This window comes from Lutra lutra, chromosome 7, assembly GCF_902655055.1.
Source record: "Lutra lutra chromosome 7, mLutLut1.2, whole genome shotgun sequence".
Taxonomy (NCBI): Eukaryota; Metazoa; Chordata; class Mammalia; order Carnivora; family Mustelidae; genus Lutra; species Lutra lutra.
In genome coordinates this window covers 133756218-133776798 of record NC_062284.1, presented here as the reverse complement: position 1 = coordinate 133776798, position 20581 = coordinate 133756218, and the positions used below count along the sequence as shown (strand labels likewise).

The 20581-nt window shown below is 42.3% G+C and overlaps 1 protein-coding gene across 5 annotated transcripts in view; it reads left to right on the top strand.

Annotated features, from left to right (window-relative positions):
- The window catches only part of PSEN1 (presenilin 1), a 73461-nt gene extending 56034 nt beyond the window's left edge, over window positions 1–17427 (top strand). For all 5 annotated transcript variants that reach the window (XM_047736000.1, XM_047735996.1, XM_047735999.1 and 2 more), the window contains 4 exons: window positions 485–571; window positions 3493–3666; window positions 14427–14545; window positions 16174–17427. In XM_047736000.1, the coding sequence (XP_047591956.1) occupies window positions 485–571; window positions 3493–3666; window positions 14427–14545; window positions 16174–16329 (536 nt within the window). In that variant the 3' untranslated portion in view covers window positions 16330–17427. The remainder of the gene's footprint in view (window positions 1–484; window positions 572–3492; window positions 3667–14426; window positions 14546–16173) is intronic.
- Window positions 17428–20581: the final 3154 nt, after the last annotated feature.

Genomic DNA, 20581 nt, shown 5'->3' with positions numbered 1-20581 from the left:
ATGGTTTTTACAGTAGCAACTGTAGTTTGAAAGCTAGAGTGAACGCTCAGTTTTAGAATTTTTTCTTTAATCTGCCAAAATCAGAGAAAATCTTGTGTGGTTTTTAATAATGCATTTGCTTCTGATTGTTAAGGATTCTTAAGGTAACATTAAGAAGATTGGTGATTTCTGTAGAAAGATAATGGCCTGTTCTCTATTCATGTACTTTCTGGGTTTCAAGTTCTTTTTTTTTTTTTTTTTTTTAAAGATTTTATTTATTTACTTGCCAGAGAGAGAGAGAAAGCGAGCGAGCACAGGCAGGCAGAGTGGCAGCAGAGGCAGAGGGAGAAGCAGGCTCCCCGCTGAGGAAGGAGCCTGATGTGGGACTCGATCCCAGGACGCTGGGATTATGACCTGAGCTGAAGGCAGCTGCTTAACCAACTGAGCCACCCAGGCATCCCTCTGGGTTTCAAGTTCTTATCTGGACTTTTGTCTTTCTCAACAGCAACAATGGTGTGGTTGGTGAATATGGCAGAGGGAGATCCAGAAGCCCAAAGGAAGGTATCCAAAAACTCCAATTATAATGCACAAAGTAGGTGTCTTTTATTTGGTAATTTCCTGCCTGGTTTTTCCGGGTCATTGTCCTGTTATATTGGCTAACAGCTGTGAAGCAATGATTTTAACCTCTGTCTTTGGTCATGGACTCTTGAGAATTTCCTGGAAGCTGTGGTAATACCCAGTAAATACAGATAAATATTTAAGAAGTTCAGGTGCTCTAAACCCAACCATACAGCCAAGGGACCCTAGGTAAAGAATTTCTGCCATTAAATGACATTAATACCATTATGGAAAGGTTCAAGTTGAGGCTGTGATTTAAAAAAGAAACAGTAATCTTGCTCTCTAAACGTAAAAATGAGAGCCTCTTACCTGATATGGCCAGGGTAACTTAAATATGATTTGACTTAAGATGCGATCATGTTTATACCAAGAACACAAAATATTCCAGGTGGACATGACGTTCTGGAGGAGGGTAGATGTTGCAGGATGATCAGGCTGGGAGATGGAAAGGCCCCTTGTGGATACAGAGATGATGTCCGGGCAGGCGTAAGTTAGGAGTTGTTAGGAAGAATTGGAATAATGGCACACTAAAAATAGTCAAGAAGAAAAGAAACTTGATAAGAAAAACAAAGAGCTAACCTTAGAGGAAGCTGGGAAATAGGCAGCGCAGTGGCGAGAGAAGAAAAAAGGGCCTTAATGGGAAAAGGAAAGTATAGGTTTAAAGAGCCATGAAATCTGCTGAGTTAGAATTTGGGTAAAGGCAAGAGCACATTTTCAACTGGGAATTTTGCAGCAGAACCAGTAGGAGACCTGATGGAGAAGAAGGAAATATATTGGAAATGATTGCTACAAATCTGGCTATTGTGTTGATCTGTGTTAAGCTGAAGACAATTAAAAGATGAGTTGTCTATGAGTATATATGTGAGTATGAGCAAAAAACATTTTATTCTTCAGACAAAAATTTTTTAAAAGATTTTTATTTATTCATTTGAGACAGAAAGAACATGAGCAGGAGGAGAGGGAGAGGGAGAACCTGACTCCCCGCTGAGCAGGAAGCCCAACATGGGGCTCGATCCCTCAACCCTGGAGATCATGACCTGAGCCGAAGGCAGATGCTTAACCATCTGAGCCACCCAGGTGCCCCATGACAAATATTGATTGAGTGCCTAACTCTGTGCCTCATATTTTAACTAGGCACTGAGAATGCAGCACTGAACAAGATATCATGTCCCTTCGGAGCTCATGACCTATTTGGACAGACACAAATGTTCAACAAATAATTTTATACAGTTGTGATACACACTACAAAGGAGAAGTATGGTTGCTATGAAAGTTTACAGTAGAGGAATTTCATTTACTCTGGAAAGTCAGGAAGGCTTCCCTGAGGAAGTGATAATAGGTGACAACCAACTGACAAGTAGAAGAAGAACTTTCCAGAAGAGGAAACAATGGGGAAAAGCCTTGAAGTTAGAAGGAGCTAGGTGAACTACAGAGTTCCTCAGTGGGAGTGCTGTGGTATTTTGGGTGGGCAGTTCTTCATTGTGTGGGGCTTCATTCTTTGCAGGTTATTAGCTTTTCTGGCCCCTCCCTCTAAATGTTAATTTTGGTTTCGCAGTATTGCGGTAGGCAGAAAGCCCTCCATCCTAGATATTTCCAAACACCCCCTGGAAGGGAGGTGCTACCCACTGGCTAAAAACCACTGTGTCAGGAGAACTAGAAGTTAGATTGGAACAGAAAAACACAGGGCTCTGAAAGGGGTGGCTTGAAAGGTTCGCAGGTAGGAGTGAGGAGGGATGGGGCAGAGCAGGGACTGCTGTTTTTATTTATAAATCTTATGCTTATATGATTTTGTAAACTCCAAACCATCGATGATTCAGGATTTGTGAGGACTTGGTTAAGAAAAAAAATACAAGTTATGAATACAGAATTGCTATGGCCTCTCTGAAGTATTCCATGTAAGTGAGAGGCCTGAGGCTTGCAGTCTTCATGGTCAATCCACCTCTATGAACATGTTTTACTTGTATTAAATAATAATAATAAAGGAGGGGGGAAAAAGTTTATCAACTTCACTTCTGTATTTTAATTATCTTTGATGTATGGATATTTCTCAGGACTTTCATGTTATGCTTATAATTTTGAATCTGATTGATAGTCATTATAACACAATGGCTAGTCCATAAAAAAATTCACCCCCCTCTCCTGCCCCACCTCCCCCATAATGGTCTGCTTTTTATCTTAGTCACTAAAGCCATGGTTGGGCTTTCAGCTGCCAAGATCAGAAAACCCAAGTCAGTTGCCTTACACAAAGAAGAATTAGGTTCTCTCGTGTGACCAGAAGTCCTGAGGTGTAGGCCTTTGTAGGGCTGGTCGGTTTTATGATCCAGTGATGTCATCAAGGGCCCAGGGTCCTTCCATCTTCCTGCTCTGCCATTCTTAGATACAGGTTTGGTCCTCAACCCACTGCTTCTCATGATCAGAAGATGACAACTGTTGTTCCAGACATCATATCCAGATGAGACATCATCCAGGCTTAGAAAGGGGCGGTTTTGTTTCTTCCTTGATTCTCTCAAAGAGTGAGAAAATTATCCCGCAAATTCAGAGCAGACTTTGCCTCCCCACGCATTGGCTAGTACTACCTCCACCTTTAGAGCTTTTATTGGGAAGAGGAATGAAATTACCATGCTTGGCTTGGCTTGGCTTGATCATGATTTACCCCCAGAGTCATGTGCATGAGAGGCAGAAACCCAAACCAATCAGGACTCTGCCCTCAGGAAACAAGGGAAATGGTTATTGGTCAAGCAACTTCCAGGCACTTCTACAGCTTATGATTTGTAGTTTAAGAGCCAACTAACCTAGTTATATGACAGGTGGTAGTTATTGTTCCCATGTAGTTTTATTAAAGGTATTAAGAAATTTTTCTAAAATGTTAGCTATAATTTCCACTTTCTCTTGAAGGCACTGAAAGTGAGTCCCAAGACCCTGTGACAGAGAGCGACGATGGTGGCTTCAGTGAAGAGTGGGAAGCCCAGAGGGACAGTCGCCTAGGGCCTCATCATTCTACAACTGAGACACGAGCTGCTGTGCAGGAACTTTCCAGCAACATCCTCACCAGTGAGGACCCAGAAGAAAGTACGTGCATTTCTCTGTGTTGAATAGTCTTGGGTTCTTTTATGTGCTGCGTTACCAAACTCCTCAAAAATAAAATGAATAGAGAGTGTTATGGTCTAATTCTGAATAACAGATTGAAGCTTTTAGTGGGACATGCTCATAATTACTGCTTTTCTCATAGTTCAGTTTGTCAGTGGGCCAAATTCTGCTCCTCAGATTTTTGGAAATGGCCATTTATAGCCTGAACATTAGGCATTTGTTTTATAAGGTAGAAGATTTTTTTCAGAATTATTATTGCAGTAAGGCTTCATGACTGCAGTATTTGTGTACAAAAATCTCATTAATACATTTCCTCTTCCTGTGCAGAGACCTGTGGATTTGAGTGTTTCAGCCTTTTACATATTCCCTTTGCTAGCAAGCACTGTATTTTATGAATTTTAAAGAAAATCAAAGGGATTTAGGTTATGGGGAGAAATGCAAACATTTGTTCAATGTCTAAGATATGTTGGCACTTGGATTTCCTTTAGCACTTGGGGCTTCTTGGGAACATGATCAAGAGCCCCTTTGGTTAGGGCTCAGTCATCTCTTCAGTTAGTCTTAAAGATGTGTTTTTTTTTTTTTAAAGATTTTATTTATTTATTTGACAGACAGAGATCACAAGTAGGCAGAGAGGCAGGCAGAGAGAGAGGAAGCAGGCTCCCTGCCGAGCAGAGACACCCCCCCCCCCCCCATGCAGCGCTCCATCCCGGGACCTTGAGATCATGACCTGAGGCAAAGGCAGAGGCTTAACCCACTGAGCCACCCAGGTGCCCCATGATGTGATTTATTAAGAGATTAATACAGTTTCCAACTAAATTATTCTTGGTGGGTTTTTTTTTTCTTCTCACAAAAGTGAAGCTCTGGATTAAAACATTATAGTAAAAATGTTAAGTAATTTTAGAGAAAGAAACACCTAGATTTCTTAGCTTCTTTATTTACTGATCATTGATTATTATGATCTGGACATTATCCTTCAGCTTAAGCAGAACACTTCTTACAACTCAGCCTTACTCTTTTAACTTGGTCAAAACCTGGGCGTATCCTTGACTTTGGTGCTTGGTTGAATTTTCCAGATGTTAGAGCCAGCTACACCCTGTGACTTTCATACTCCAGGGAGACTAGACACGGTTGCCTTGGCTTACAGCCAGGCTTGATCTTGTCTTTGCTGGTATATTCTCTGCCCGCAAAGTTACCACTGTAGTCAGGTTGCCTCTTCCCTTCCTCTCATTTCTCAAGGGTGCCTGTGGCCAAAAGAAGGAAAGAACATATAGCTGTTGACCATAGCAGCAGCATGACTGATTCATGATTGTCCTTGCCACTTGAGTGCTCACTCCTGATCATTTCCTCGTGTGCTCTTTGTCTTTTATGTCTGTGTGTGTGTGTGTTTTGTTGTTTTGTTTTTTTAAAGATTTTATTTATTTATTTGACAGAGATCACAAGTAGGCAGAGAGGCAGGAAGAAATAGAAAGGGAAACAGGCTCCCTGCTGAGCAGAGAGCCCAACACAGGGCTCGATCCCAGGACCCTGAGACCATGACCCGAACCGAAGGCAGAGACCTCAACCCGCTGAGCCACCCACGCGCCCCTGTTGTTTTGTTTTTTTAAGGAAAACCCAAGTATTGCCTCCCTAATGTCAGAATAATATTTTCTTTTTCTGGGACCAGTATAAACTAGTAACTGAAATTCTTTCATCATCTTTGCATCCAGTAACATAACCATCTTGTATTGTATTATTATTATTATTATTATTATTATTATTATTAAGTAAGCTCTTCACCCATTGCTAAGGCTTGAACTCAAGACCCTGAGATCAGAGATCCCATGTTCTACCAACTGAGCCAGGCAGGCATCCCTGATTACATTAATGTTTTAAACCAGACTTATGGTTACTTATTTTTAAAAGTTTCAGTTTACACTAGAATTCAATTTATAAAAAGCACATATTATCTTCCAAAACAACCTTTAAAAATCAGCATTTAATTGGAAACTGAAGAGTTCTTAATTAGAAATGTAAAATATTTTTATTCAATATGAAGTTAGTTGGTCTTCCTTCTAGTGGCTTTCAAAATATATTTCCCTCAAACATCATGCCAGTAGCCGGCTCATCCTAAGTGTGCCACCAATCAGTAGACTTAACACTTACCAACATAGTGAAATTAGCCTGGTGTTTTCAGGAGTAGAAATTTGACTCCTAGAGATTCTTTTCTGTAACCTCAAGGGAAGTGTGGAAGATGAATTTTACTATTCTCTTCAAACGGAAGAAGAGATTTTATTTTATTTTATTTTATTTTTTTTAAGTTTTTGTTTATTTATTTGACAGAGAGAGCTCACAAGTAGGCAGAGAGACAGGCAGAGAGGTGGGGCGGGGAGCAGGCTCCCCACCGAGTAGAGAGCCCGATGCGGGGCTTGATCCCAGGACCCTAGGATCATGACCTGAACCAAAGGTAGAGGCTTCAACCCACTGAGCCACCCAGGTGCCCTGGAAGAAGAGATTTTAATAGTAAATGTATTATTTCCTGAAATAATACATTTCAGGAAGTTTCTTTTTAAGATTTTATTTATTTATTTAGAAAGAGTGAGAGAGCATGAATGGGTGAGGGGCAGAGGGTGCGAGAGGGAATCTTCAGGCCGACTTCCTGCTGAGTGTAGAGCTCAAGGAGCTGCTGCATTCCAGCACCCAGGGTTCATGACCTGAGCCAAAACCGATTTGGATGTTTAACTGACTGAGCCACCCAGGTGCAGCGTTGGGCAGTAATTTGTTTTGTTTTATTCTTAGTAAGATTTATTTATTTATTTTAGAGATCGCTTGAGAGAGGGAGGAGGAACAGAGGGAAAGGGAGAGAAAGAGGGTGAGAGAGAAAATCTCAGGCAAACTCCCTGTGGCACACAGAGCCTCACATGGGGCTCGATCTTACAACCCTGAGATCATGACCTGAGCTGAAACCATGAGTCAGATGCTTCACCAACTAAGCCCACCTAGGAGCCCCTCAAAGCCCCGCTTTTTTTAAGATTTTAAGTAATCTCTACACCCAGCGTGGGGCTCGAGAACTCACAGTCCTGAGATCAAGAGTCACACACTCCACCAGCTGGGTCAGGTAACCCTCGGGCAGTTTTTAATATGTTTACATTTATTAAAAAGATAATAGGAAGTATTTTTATGTTACATTTAAGCTAGGCAAATATTACACAGCTAGAGGTTGTTTAGATAAATCTTAAATAGTCACCATCATTTATTGTCTTTACTATGTCTTATGTTTGGTAGACCAGCAGATGCTCCTTCTAATATTCAGGGAACACCATATTACTTGAAATTATTTTTCAGAGTTAATAAAAACAAAACAACACAATAGAAAGCCTAGACTACTATTAGCAAATAGCAGTAAAATACTAGCAGCCAGTCCTAGCATTAACACTTGCTGGTAGAATACTGCTCACTCGTTTTGACTAACCTAATGGCAGTTTCCATTGCTGTGGTTTTAGTTATTTGGCTATGGCACATTTTGATTGAATAAATCAAAAGGAGCTATTTAAAGAAAAATTCCTGAGCAATATGATTTTTCTTAGATTTTTATTCTGCTTCAATTTCTTCTGCTTTTAGGTGAATAAAACTTGACATTTCAGTAAGTGCCTAAAGAAAAAAACTGATGGTTACTTGTTTCCTTACTCTAATTTTTCTAATAAGTAATGTTTATCTTTCCATTAAAATGAATTCTGTGAAGTATAACTATAGCATTTGCCATAATATTGCTGTTAAATGGAAGCCTATTTTTTTTAAATTTTATTTTTATTGTGTTCAGTAAACATAAGCCTATTTTTAAATTTTTAAATATTTATTTAAGTAATCTCTACGCCCAGTGTGGAACTTGAACTCATGACCCAAAGATCAGGAGTTGGGCACTCTTCCAGCTGAGCCAGCCAGGCACCCCTAAACATAAGCCTTTGAATGAAAAAGTGAGGCTGTAGATTTTAAAAGCTTTGATTTAATACATAATTTTCATTTACTTTTACTTTTTTTTTTTTTTTTTTTAAGATTTTACCCATTTATTTGACAGAGAGAGAGAGTACACAAGCAGGGGGAGCAGCAGAGGAAGAGAGAGAAGCAGGCTTCCTGCCATGCAGAAAGCCCGATGTGGGGCTCGATCCCAGGACCCCAAGATCATGACCTGAGCTGAAGGCAGAGGCTCAACTGACTGAGCCACCCAGGCGCTCCATTTTTGTTTAGTTTTTGATAACTTTAGTATATTCACAGAATTGTTGAGTCATCACCACAATTAATACCGGAACTATCTCATTACCCCCAAAAGAACCCACACTCCTTAGCTGTCCAGCTCTCTAGTCCCTCCCATCCCCCGCATTTAAAACACATAAGGCAGCGATTTTTATTATATTCAGAGTTGTGCAGCCGTCCCCACAAGTGAATTTTAGAACATTTTCATCACCTCAAAAAGAAACCCTGAACTCATTAGCCCCCATGTCCCGCCAACACCAACAAATACACTGTTTTTTTTTTTTTTTTTTTTTTTTTTTTAAGATTTTATTTCTTTATTTGACAGAGAGGGAACCCAAGCAGGAGGAGTGGGAGAGAAGGAGGGGAAGCAGGCTTCCCGCCGATCAGGGAACCCAGATGCGGGGCTCAATTCCAGGACTCTGGGATCATGACCTGAGCTGAAGGCAGAGGCTTAACGACTGAGCCACCCAGGCACCCCCACAAATGTACTCTCTTAATAGTTGCCTATCCTGGACATTTCATATAGATGGAATCCTACAATATATATGGTCCTTTGTACTGATCTCTTTCCCTTAGGGTAATGTTTTCAAAGTTCATCTCTGTTGTAGTATGTGTCAGTACTTCCATTTCTTTTTATAGCCAAGTAATACTACATTTCACATATATCCCACATTTATTACCCATTCATCAATTAACAGACATCAAGGCTGTTTTCATTTGGGGCTGTTATGCATAATGTTGCTATCAATATTCATGTACAAGTTTTTGTGTGGACATGTTTTTATTTCTCTTGGGTGTATACCCAGGAGTGGGATTGCTAGGTCATATGGTAATTCTGTTTAACCTTTTGAGGAACTGCCAGACTGTTTTCCGAAGCAGCCATCCTGTTTTACATTCCCACCAGCAGTGTGTGAATGCTCCAATTTTTCCACCAACACTTATCTGTCTTTTTGATTATAATCATTCTAGTGGGTATAAAGTGGTATCTTAATACAGTTCTCATTTGCATTTCCCTATTGGCTAATGATGTTGAGTATTTTTGGTGTGTGCTTGTTGGCCATTTTTATATTTTCTTGGAGAATTGTATTCAGATCCTTTGACCATTTTTATTTGTCTCTTTATTATTGTGTTGTAATGGTTCTTTATATATTCTAGATACAAGTTTGTTTTCAGATACAATTTTTTTCCTGCATTTTAAAAATTTCATTTCTATAACATTTTTTCTGAAGAATTTAGTTTTAGTTCCTTATAGCACTTAACATTTGTAACATTTGAAAGCAGTCTTTCTAAGGTCATTTGTTTAGTCTTTATAGATGTCAAGAACTTTTTAAAGATTTTATTTATTTGTCAGAGAGAGAGAGAGAGAGGGAGAACACAGGCAGAGCAGCAGGCAGAGGCAGAGAGAGAAGCAGGCTCTCTGCTGAGCAAGGAGCCTGATGCGGGACTCAGTCCTAGGACCCCGGGATCATGACCTGAGCCGAAGGCAGCAGCTCAACCAACTGAGCTACCCAGTTGCCCCTGTATTTTTTTTTTAAGATTTTATTTATTTATTTGACAGAGAGCACAAGTAGGCAGAGAGGAATGCAGAGAGAGAGGAAGGGAAGCAGGCTCCCTGGCCAGCAGAGAGCCCGATGCGGGGCTCGATCCCAGGACCCTGGGATCATGACCCAAGCAGAAGGCAGAGGCTTTAACCCACTGAGCCATCCAGACGCCCCTTTTGTATTATTTTTTAACTCTTGATAACAACTCTGTGAAATGGCCTATTTGTAATCCCCATCTTAGGGCTGAGGGATTTGAGGATTAGAGAAATTGAATCAGCTTGCTCCGGATCATACAAGTACTTCAGTAGTAGAGCTGGCCTGTTCTGTACACATGAAACCAGAGAGTGTATTCATCAGCCTGGGAATGTTAGCAAGTTAAAGGGTGGTTCACAGCTTCGGATTTCATGGGTCATATGTTTATCTTTTCCACTAAGGAGGAGCTCACTCTGGCTCCCACAATTCAAGAAGAACACTGATTTCTCTGTAATATCTTATTAACCAGCACTCTGCTTCTCCTCCACATGTGGAATGGACCATACTTCTCAGGGCCTTCACCTGTCTCCTGGGAGTAGTTCTCTAACCTTTAAGACCAGGCTCAAACTTCAGTTGGGAATAATTAACAGGTAAAAGGCAGTTGTAAAGCTTTATGGATTAGTAGTGGGCCCCAAAGTTAAAACATATCTTTTGAATCCAATGTTTAGCCTTTCCTTATTACTTTGAAAAGAATTTGAAGGGAAAAAATGTTTGATAACAGAAAACCTAAGGCCTTTGCATTTCTTGCAAGTTTTAGGATCAGCTTGTCAGTGTCTGTAAACTGATAGAAATATAAGGAATTTTGAATATCCAAGACAATTTTGAAAGAGAAGGGGTGCCTGGGTGGCTCAGTCAGTTAAGCGGCTGCCTTTGGCTCAGGTCATGATCCCAGGGGATCGAGCCCTGCACCAGGCTCCCTGCTCAACAGAGAGCCTGCTTCTCCCACTTCTCTGCCTACTGCTCTGCCTAGTTGTGCTCGCTTTCTTAGCTCTCTCAAATAAATAAAATCTTAAAAAAGAAGAAGAAAAATAGGGACGCCTGGGTGGCTCAGTTGGTTAAGCAGCTGCCTTTGGCTCAGGTCATGATCCCAGCGTCCTGGGATCGAGTCCCACATCGGGCTCCTTGCTTGGCGGGGAGCCTGCTTCTCCCTCTGCCTCTGCCTGCCATTCTGTCCGCCTGTGCTCGCTCTCTCTCCCTCTCTCTCTGACAGGTAAATAAAATCTTTAAAAAAAAAAAGAAGAAAAATTGGCGGACTTAACACTATTTGACATCAAAACTTACTCTAAAGGCATAGTAATCAACTCAGGCACAAGGACAGGCATATGAATCAGTGGAACAGAATTACAATACCCTTACATTTATGGTCAGCGGTTTTTACAAAGGTGCTGAAGTAATTCAACAGGAGAAGGATATCATCTTCTCCACAGATTGTGTGGGGACAGTTAGCTCTCCTCATGCAAAAGAATGAATGGAAACCCCTGCCTCATCCTATCCATCCATCAGGCACACAATCGAAAATGAACTCAAAATGGATCATAAAAGGAAATGTAAGTGGTAAAACTAAAACTTCTAGAGGAGGGGCGCCTGGGTGGCTCAGTGGGTTAAGCCGCTGCCTTCGGCTCAGGTCATGATCCCAGGTCCTGGGTTCGAGCCCCACATCGGGCTTTCTGCTCGGCGGGGAGCCAGCTTCCTCCTCTCTCTCTGCCTGCCTCTCTGCCTACTTGTGATTTCTCTCTGTCAAATAAATAAATAAAATCTTTAAAAAAAAAAAAAAAACTTCTAGAGGAAAACAGAAGAAAAACATTATGACTTTGGGTTGGGCAGAGTTCTTCAATACAACACTAGTACATGGAAGAAAAAATTGATAGACTGGACTTGACCAAAATTAAAAACTTTTGCACTTCAAAAGATTCCATTAAGAGAAGAGTTGTTTAAAGGGGGGGCGGGGTTCGCCTGGGTGGCTCAGTGGGTTAAAGCCTCTGCCTTCAGCTCAGGTCATGATCCCAGAGTCCTGGAATCGAGTCCGCATTGGGCTCTCTGCTCATCGGGGAGCCTGCTTCCCCTCTCCTCTGCCTGCCTCTCTGCCTACTTGTGATCTCTGTCAAATAAATAAGTAAAATCTTAAAAAAAAAAAAATTTTAAATTTAAAAAAATATAAATTAAAAAAAAAAAAGAAGAGATGTTTGTACACCCACCTTCTTCACATTATCCACAGTGGCAATGAGGTAGAAGCAGCCCAAGTGTCCTCTGATGGATGAGTGTATAAATAAAATGTGTGTACATACATGGAATATTGTTCAGCCTTGACAAGGAAGGAAATTTTTTTTTTTTTTTTTTTTTTTTTTTTTTAATTTGAGAGAGAGCAGTAGCAGGGGCAGTGGCAGGCAGGGGAGGGAAAAGTAGACTGCCTACAGAGCAGGGAGTCTACCGTGGGGCTCGATCCCAGAACCCTGATGATCATGACCTGAGCCTAAGGCAGATGCTTACCTGGCTGAGCCACCCAGGTGCCCCAAGGAAGGAAATTCTAACAGATGCTATAACGTGGAAGAACTTGACATTATGCTAAGTGAAATAAGCCAGTCACAAAAACAAATACTGTAAGATTCCATGAGGTACTAAGAGTAGTCAAACTCAGAAACAGAAAACAGAATGATGGTTGCCAGAGGCTGGAGGGAGAGAAGGAGGCGTTTGTGTTTAATGGGTGTAGAGCATTAGTTTTGCAAGATACAGGGAGTTCTGTGATTGGAGGATAAGGATGGTAGCACACTACTTTGAGTTTATTTAATACCGTTGAATTGCGTATTTTACCACAATTAAACTTTTTTTAGAAAAGATACTATTAGGAAAGAGAAGACACAAACTAAGAAAATATTTACAAGTCATATTTCAAGTCCTGTTGAAGAACTGTGTTGAGGATATACAAACAATGCTCAGGGGCACCTGGGTGGCTCCGTCAGTTAAGCGTCTGGCTTCTGCTCAGGTCATGATCCCAGGGTCTTGGGATTGGCCCCTTGTTGGGCTCCCTGCTCAGCGGGAGTCTGTTTCTCCCTCTTCCTCTCCTGTCCCTCAATCCTCACTCATGCTTTCTCTCTCTCTCTCTCTCTCTCTCTCAAATAAATAAAATCTTAAAGAAAAAAATGCTCGCAATTCAGTAATAGAAGATAACTCAAATATGCCCAGCCCTGGACAGAGGGGCCCAGTCCAACCTTAACAGGGGCCACCGGATGAGAACTTTGACTAAATTTCTGCAATAAACATTTCTGGTTCACATTTAAATAAAATTTTTAAAAAAGATAGCCCTAATAAAAAATAGGGAAATGGTTTGGCTAAATATTTCACCAGAGGAGAAATACAAGAGCTAATAAGCCCATGAGAAATTACTCAACATCATTAATCAGAATGCCTATAATCATGGGACCCCTGGGTGGCTCAGTTTGTTAAGTGTCTGCCTTTAGCTGAAGTCATGATCCTGGGGTACTGGGATTGAATCCCACATCAGGCTCCCCAGCGGGGAGCCTACTTCTGCTTCTCCCCCTGCGTGCGCTCTCTCCGCCCCCCTCTCTCTCAAATAAATAACTAAAATCTTTAAAGAAAAAACAAAACCTATAATCAAACAGACTAGCAGAGCCAAGTGCTGGTGAGGGCTGTGAAGGAACCAGAATGCTCTTGAATTGCTGCTGGCCGTGTAGACTGGTAGAGCCAGTATGGAAGACAATTTGGCAGTTTTTTTACAAAACTCAAGATAAGCTTACCGTATAACCTAGCAATTCCACGTGTAGGAATCTACCCAATGGAAGTGAAAACTGTCCACACGAAGACGTGTACCCTTGGTCACAGCATAATGTTCATAGCACTGTTATTCATAATAGCCCCAAACTGCAAACAAGCCAGATGTCTGTCAACTGGTAAAATACAGTATTTCCATGGGGTGCCTGGGTGGCTCAGTGGGTGCCTCTGCCTTCGGCTCAGGTCATGATCCCGGGGTCCTGGGATCGAGCCCCACATCGGTCTCTCTGCTCAGATGCTTCCTCCTCTCTCTCTGCCTGCCTCTCTGCCTACTTGTGATCTTCGTCTGTCAAATAAATAAATAAAATCTTGAAAAAAAAATACAGTATTTCCATACAATGGGAAACTATTCGTCAGTAAAAAGAAACAGTACAGAAACATGTAATATCATGGATAAACCTCAAAAATATGTTCATTGCAAGAAGTGAGTCACAAAGACGACATGCTGTTATGAGTCCATTTCTAGGAGATGTCTAGAAGAGTCATATAGCGAAAACAGATCAGTGGTTGTGTAAGGCGTGGAGTGATGGAAATGTGGATTGTGATGATGGTTGGACAGCTCTATAAATTTTTTATGATAATTGAACTGTACATTTACAGTGGGTTTATTTTATGAAGTACATTATACCTATCTCATAGGGGTTCTCGTGAGGATGAGATGAGAGCAAATGCTATGTGTAAACGAACCATTCTGTAGAGGACAGTTATTGTTCTTTTTATATATAACAACAGCATCTACTGTTGAAGACCCCAAAGTTAGTTACCTAGAATCTGAAACTTATATTGGAGGGACCAAAAAAGAAAAGCTAGCTAAAGCCGAATTTTATATATCATCTGCTGCTTTCTCAGTCAGTATAGGATGGAATGCAGCAGTGACTTTGGGGAGGGGGGGAACAGTTACTTTTTTTTTTTTTTTTAAGATTTTATTTATTTATTTGACAGAGAGAGATCACAAGTAGGCAGAGAGGCAGGCAGAGAGAGAGGAGGAAGCAGGATCCCCGCTGAGCAGAGAGCCCAACACGGGGCTGGATCCCAGGAGCCTGAGATCATGACCTGAGCCGAAGGCAGACACTTAACCCACTGAGCCACCCAGGCGCTCCTACATTTTTGAATTGATCGCAAAGAGTAACAAACTTTATAATTCTTCTTTTTTAGGGGGAGTAAAACTTGGATTAGGAGATTTTATTTTCTACAGCGTTCTGGTTGGTAAAGCCTCAGCCACAGCCAGTGGAGACTGGAACACAACCATAGCCTGTTTTGTAGCCATATTAATTGTAAGTACACATTAATAAAAACATGTCCCAGCTCATCTCAAAACTCTGCTTATGTCGTCCCTTTAAGGTGGTCCATTTTCACCCCGGCTGGGCTGAGTGTGCCAGTCACCTGGAGAGCTTTAAAAAAAAAAAGAAAGAAAGAAACTTACCTGAATAGGTTGCCACCTGGCCATCCATTAAGATCACTGTGTGCTTTTAGAACTCTGCGTCCCTCCCCTGAGATTTTTTTTTTTTTTTAAGTTTTATTTATTTAAGTAATCTCTCCACCCAGCGTGGGGTTTGAACTCACAACCCTTAGATCAAGAGGACCCCTACCCTGAGATATTTAAAGTTTTAATTGTGTGTTGTTGTTGTTGTTGTTGTTTATAAGTGCCCCAGAGAGTTCTGATAGGTACCTCTGGTTAGGAACCGCTGCTTTAAGCATGTCAGGGTAGACATGTAGGAAGTTAGGTGTGCTAGTCAGTCTAAAAGGGGTACTTGGGTCCTTATTTAGTCCCTGAGTCTGGTGGTGATTTTGCCTTCAGTGCTGCAACCTGCAGCAGACGGTGCTCCTTGGGCAGCAAGTTTGAGGCAAGAAAAGCTAACACAGTGCATGATGCCATGTAGGTCTTGCTTTGAGTGTCACAACGTGAACCCTGCAGCTTTCAAAACTATTAAAAGTCATCAGATATCTTTTATTGGTATTTTTGCTAAAGATGGGATGTCTTCGGTATACATGAGTGAAGTTAGAGGAGAGCCTTGACTTCCACATTTATGATTTCGTCTGGTTTGTCACGATAACAAAACCAATTCAAATTTTCATGTGTTTTATTTTTCTTTGGAGGTTAGTTTTCTGGATGTGTGGTCTTTTAAGAAGGAAATGACTTATTCTGGATAAAGCCGAAATGATGCTCGGTTTTCAGACATTGTCTCAATAGCTAGGGTAAAAACATGGACCGTATATATGACTTGACTGCTCTGTGTTTACGGGTCTTCCTCCACTTTCGGAAAGTTCACTTAGCTATTTTTGCTAACCAAAAGAAACGGAGGAGGATTTTTGTGTATACAAAAATAAAACATTCCCGTACTAGTGAAGGTCTTTCCTAAAAGTGAAGTGGCTTAATTTGAACTCTGAGAAAATGGGGATACACTTCACTTTATGCCATTTTGGCTTACAAAAAAGGTTCATAGGAATGCGCTACTTTCAGATAGCGAGAGAAGCCTGTGTCCGCTTCATAAACCTTGACTGGTTTGTTCCGTGAGCACCTCTTGGCCCCCGTACAACACAGAGGATGCTTTTTACTTCTGGGATTTTAGCCAGCCACACTGATCTCGCAGTAGCCGACTCGATATTTTAGATGGAAATTTCAGTATTATTTAATTTAAAATAGTTTACTTATTTTTGGATTCTATTTCTTACCTAGGATTAGGGGGTAAAATTCAACAGTGTGTGCCTCATGAACTCTGTGCTGCAAAGGAAAATAAATGTTTCAAAATTTAGATTAAAAAATTGTTGTAAAATTTAACCTCAAAGGATAGTATTCAGTGAACTAAATTAAGACCAGGACTTGTGTGTGGGGGGGTTGTTCTTGCATGAAATACTTCCATAATTTTGTCTGAGTTTGTGTCTTTTCCCCTCCTCTCCACAGGGTTTGTGCCTTACATTATTACTCCTCGCCATTTTCAAGAAAGCGTTGCCAGCTCTTCCGATCTCTATCACTTTTGGGCTTGTTTTCTACTTCGCCACAGATTATCTTGTACAGCCCTTTATGGACCAATTAGCATTCCATCAATTTTATATTTAGCATATTTGCAGTTAGAATCCCATGGATTTTTCTCCTTTGACTATAATAAAATATGGGGAGGAAAAGATGATTTTCCTGTGTCCACATCTAACAAAGGCAAGATTCCCACCTGGACTCTTTGCAGCTTCCTTCCAAGTCTTCCTAACCACCTGTACCATTGGGCACTGGAAGGAGGTGTCTCCAGAAAATGGTTCGAACATGCATCATTGTGATGGACTGAGTCCCTCGGTGCAAAAACTACCAGATTTGAGGGACAAGGCTGAGGAAAAGGGACGGACCACGAATTTGCTGTGCTCCCACCAGCAGTGTAACCCTTGGTCACAGGTGGATTTTACCAACACTGCAGACTCTCAGGACTACCATTACCAAGAAATTAAACGGCGTGGTATAAACCAAACAGGACTCTTCATCTTAAACTACATGTTGAAGATCAACCTAATGAACCTGTCTTGAATTCTGAACCTTTGCAGGAGGTACTGTAAGGAGAGTGGGCACCAGCAGCAAAATGAAAAGGTTTTTGAAACGGGGCTCCAACTTTCACTTTAAGACCTTTTTGCTGCAGACTTACCATTTTTAAATAAGACTTTTTTTTTTTCACCTTGAGTCAAGTCAGGTGTGTAGGTTGATTTTGAAAAGTCTCGTTTTCAAGCACTGAAACTCAGTACCATCAACGGTTACCATTTCTTCCCATGGACAGTCTGAACTGATACGAGGTTGCTTTATCCTAAAGGTCTTAACCTCAGGTTCCAAATTCAGTCATTTCTGGAAAGAATGGAATTATATCCAAACGGTTACCTATTAGCCTTAGTTGCGTTCTGGATTTTTCCACCACATTCTTTGTTTTTAGACATATTTACTGGTTCTCATGCCCCTGGATGCTTCCATTCTTCCCGTCTCTCCCTGACTCCCCCATAAGCATTGTCTTAGACACACAGCAAATGAGACAGTTCTGGTACTCTAGGATTTTACTCTGTGTGGTGCAAAGAATGTGTTACGAATCAGTGCTGTCAGCCTCGCTGCCATAATTTCTTCAGTAGCAAATACAATGTGTGCCCAAAGACAGTGAAATTAAAGAAGAGTAAAATGGCTGGTGAAGCACTTTCTGTCCTGGTTTTTCTTTTTTAACTACAATCCATTGTCTCTGACCATGCGTTGGAATTTGGACCAACAGCCAAAAGCTGGTGGTCTGTAAAGTCAGTTGTATCAGTACAAAATAAGAGTTTGGAGAAGGCCGTGATTTTACTCGGTGAGCCGTGCGTGGGAGGACGTAGGGTCGGGAGGAGAACCAGCTGCCCAGAAGAGAAACAAGGGGCCTCTCACAGCCAGTGGGACAAAGTGAGCTGACGGCCGTGGGCAGATGTTAAGGAGAACCAAGTTATTCCTCAAGAACCTCACAGTGGGGGTGTCCTGCGCTTTCCCTTCTGCCTTACCTCTCCTTTCGGTATGCCTTCGATCGCGGCTGCCGGGCAGAGGCCCGGTGCGGCGCAGCTGGGGACAGAAGCAGAGCACAGGCCTGTGGCACGCGGCTCCTCTAAGTGAAGCTCTGCGGGCGCAACCATTCTTCTGCCGCCGACAGCCCGCAGCAGCCGCGGGACCGGACCCGAAGCATTTGTGAGAAGCTTAGTGTGTCCTTGTGGCGGAACTGAAAGACCAGCTTTTCTTCCTGTCCCGGCTTTCTCTCCAGCCTGTCATGTGATCTGGGTGGTGGTTCTCCTTGCAGTTTAGAATAGCTGTTTTCTGTCACAGAATATCGTAAACTAACCTGAGCAGTGGTGTGCTGGGCATAGCCGCGTAGGTACAAACGTGCTCTAATAGGCAGTTGAGAACTGCAGGCAAAACAGAAAACCAGTGCTGTGCACAGGAAGGGCGGGGCGTAAAGTTGTAGGTTCTCTGGTCTCTTTGTTTAGCCCCTTCTTTCCAAGAGACTTTATCCTCAGATATGTAGCAATGTGGGTTTTATCTTCTGGAAGGACACCTGAATGTGTTTGTGATTTGTGGGAGTCTTGAGGGACCCCTGATCTAGAGTGGTTGATTTGTGCAAAGGTCCCAGAAATACCATATCTTTCATGAAAGGTTCCTCCTGGAAGAGGGTAGGTGCTGTGAGTGCGACTCAGTCCATCCTTGCGGTCACTGTTCTGTGTAGAGAGATTGCAATAAAACTCACTTTCTCCAAGACAGAACCGCATCTCAGCATAGGCAGAACACCCCTTATTTCCTGAACCCCCCCCCCCATCTCAGATGCAGAACTTTGCCTCGGAACTTTCTTCTTAGGGTCAGTTCAGCTGTTTCTGAAATATCAAAATGCTAGTCTCCCCCCATGAAAAGTAGATTGTCACCAGGGAACACAGAAACAAGTCCATGGCAGATGTGCCCTCACACAGGGCAGGGGTGGCTGTGGGCCAGGCCCAGCCTCCTGCTTAAGGGAGGAGCAAGAAGAGTGGCCACTGATGTCTGCGCCTGACTGGCTCACAGAACACAGTGTTTAGACATGGAAGGTTGCTACAAACTGGCCTGTGGGCATACCAACCGTATTTGGAAGATCTGTGGACCTTTTTTTCAAAGAGGAAGAGCTTGCTTTTCCTGTTTTTGATTCTCACTAGGTTAGCATGTGGTGCTAGGATCACAGCTCTCACTGTAAATGATTAACTTTCTTGATGAGAACAAAGCTTTCTAAGCAACCCGGAAGAAAACCGTGAGTGAATGATTTATTGATTTCACCGCAGAAGCAACAACTAGAGCGGTAGTCTTCTCACTTTTAAACTCCTGGATCCCCAGTTTTTAAAGTCTCTTGATCTTAAAATCTCTCCTTCCATAACCGATGTCTATGCAGTAAGTTTAGTGCTTGTTCTTTACTTGGGCTCAAAATGTATATGGTAGTCTTGGTCATCATTTGTAGAATAGGAGACGAGAGTTAAGCTCCCACATAAGATCTTTCAGGGTCAGGGTCTCAAGGAAGTCTCTGGTCCTGACCCCCAGGGCCTGGCCTTGCATAATCGCCCATTCATGATCTAGCCCTGGAAGAAAAAGAGCCCAGAAACCACTCTGAAGAGATTTATTCAGCGTCTTCCATGTTCCTGGCATGGTGCTGGAGTCCGAAGATGTGAAGATGAGTAAGACCTATCCACACAACACAGCTAGAGTTTCCTGTTGGCTGAGAGATGCCATCTTTAACTTCTCTGCAGTATTGGGTACTTGTCAGGAACCCCTTTTCGTGGTTACCCTTTGGTGTTATTAAGGTGACTTGATTCTCCCAGGAGCTACTCCTTTCAGTAAAATACTCCTTTCTCTCTCCTTGCTTTTGGATGGTCTGTAACCGTCTCACCTGCCATTCTAGAACCTCACCTCTGGAGCAACCACAAAGCTGACTCAGGGCGGAGGTGGCGGGGGGGGGGGCGGGGGGCTTGCAAACTGGACAATGGTTCTTGCTCTGGGATGAAACCATATCATCGTCATGAGTTTGGGCCCTGAAGAGATCCTTGTGATCTTCTTGCTTCTCTTTAAACCCCCCAAACACAGGAGATTAAAAACCATGGTTTCAGCTCTTCACGGCCCCTGGTGAAGTTGCTGGGCGGAGTGTTCCTGACCAGGCTGTCATCAGGCTCACCCCCCCGAATCATCCGGATGGCGTCCTCCAACAGTTCCCTCCTCTGGTAGGAAAAACCTCAGATGCGCGTATTAAAAAATCAGCCACGTGCTGAAATGAACCCTTTTCCCTGACTGTTTTCTGGGGCCTTGGACAGCTGCGACGTTGCCCTGAGGAAGTAGCAGGATCCACCCTGGGCCCTGAGGCTGGTGTTAGCCCTGCAGCTCAGGTGTGTAGCAGAAGAGATTTCCCAGGGAGCAATTTTCCTTTGAAACTAAATAATTGTTGTAAAAGGGCAGCTTCAAAATCAACCGTAGCGCATAGCGAGTACAGGACTGTTTACAGGGCGACCAGAGGTGCGGGCTGCAGGGTTCAGCAGAATCGTTTTCCACGCTCGGCGTCTGGCTTTGGCTTCTACAGACACTGCTTTGTACATGATTCAAACAGACTGTGATCCATCTTTTTTAAATACCTTTCAGATTCTTGGTAAGATATAATTTTGATAGATGATTGCAGATTTTCCTGTATTTGTCAAATTAATAAAGACTGCATGAATCCAGCTGTGCTGATTTTCTTCCATGAAAGCATTATAATGTATAGCTGGGAGAACTGTCGAGCCATCATCAGGAAACAGGAAACACAAATGCATTGTTTCTGTTGTTCACTCAT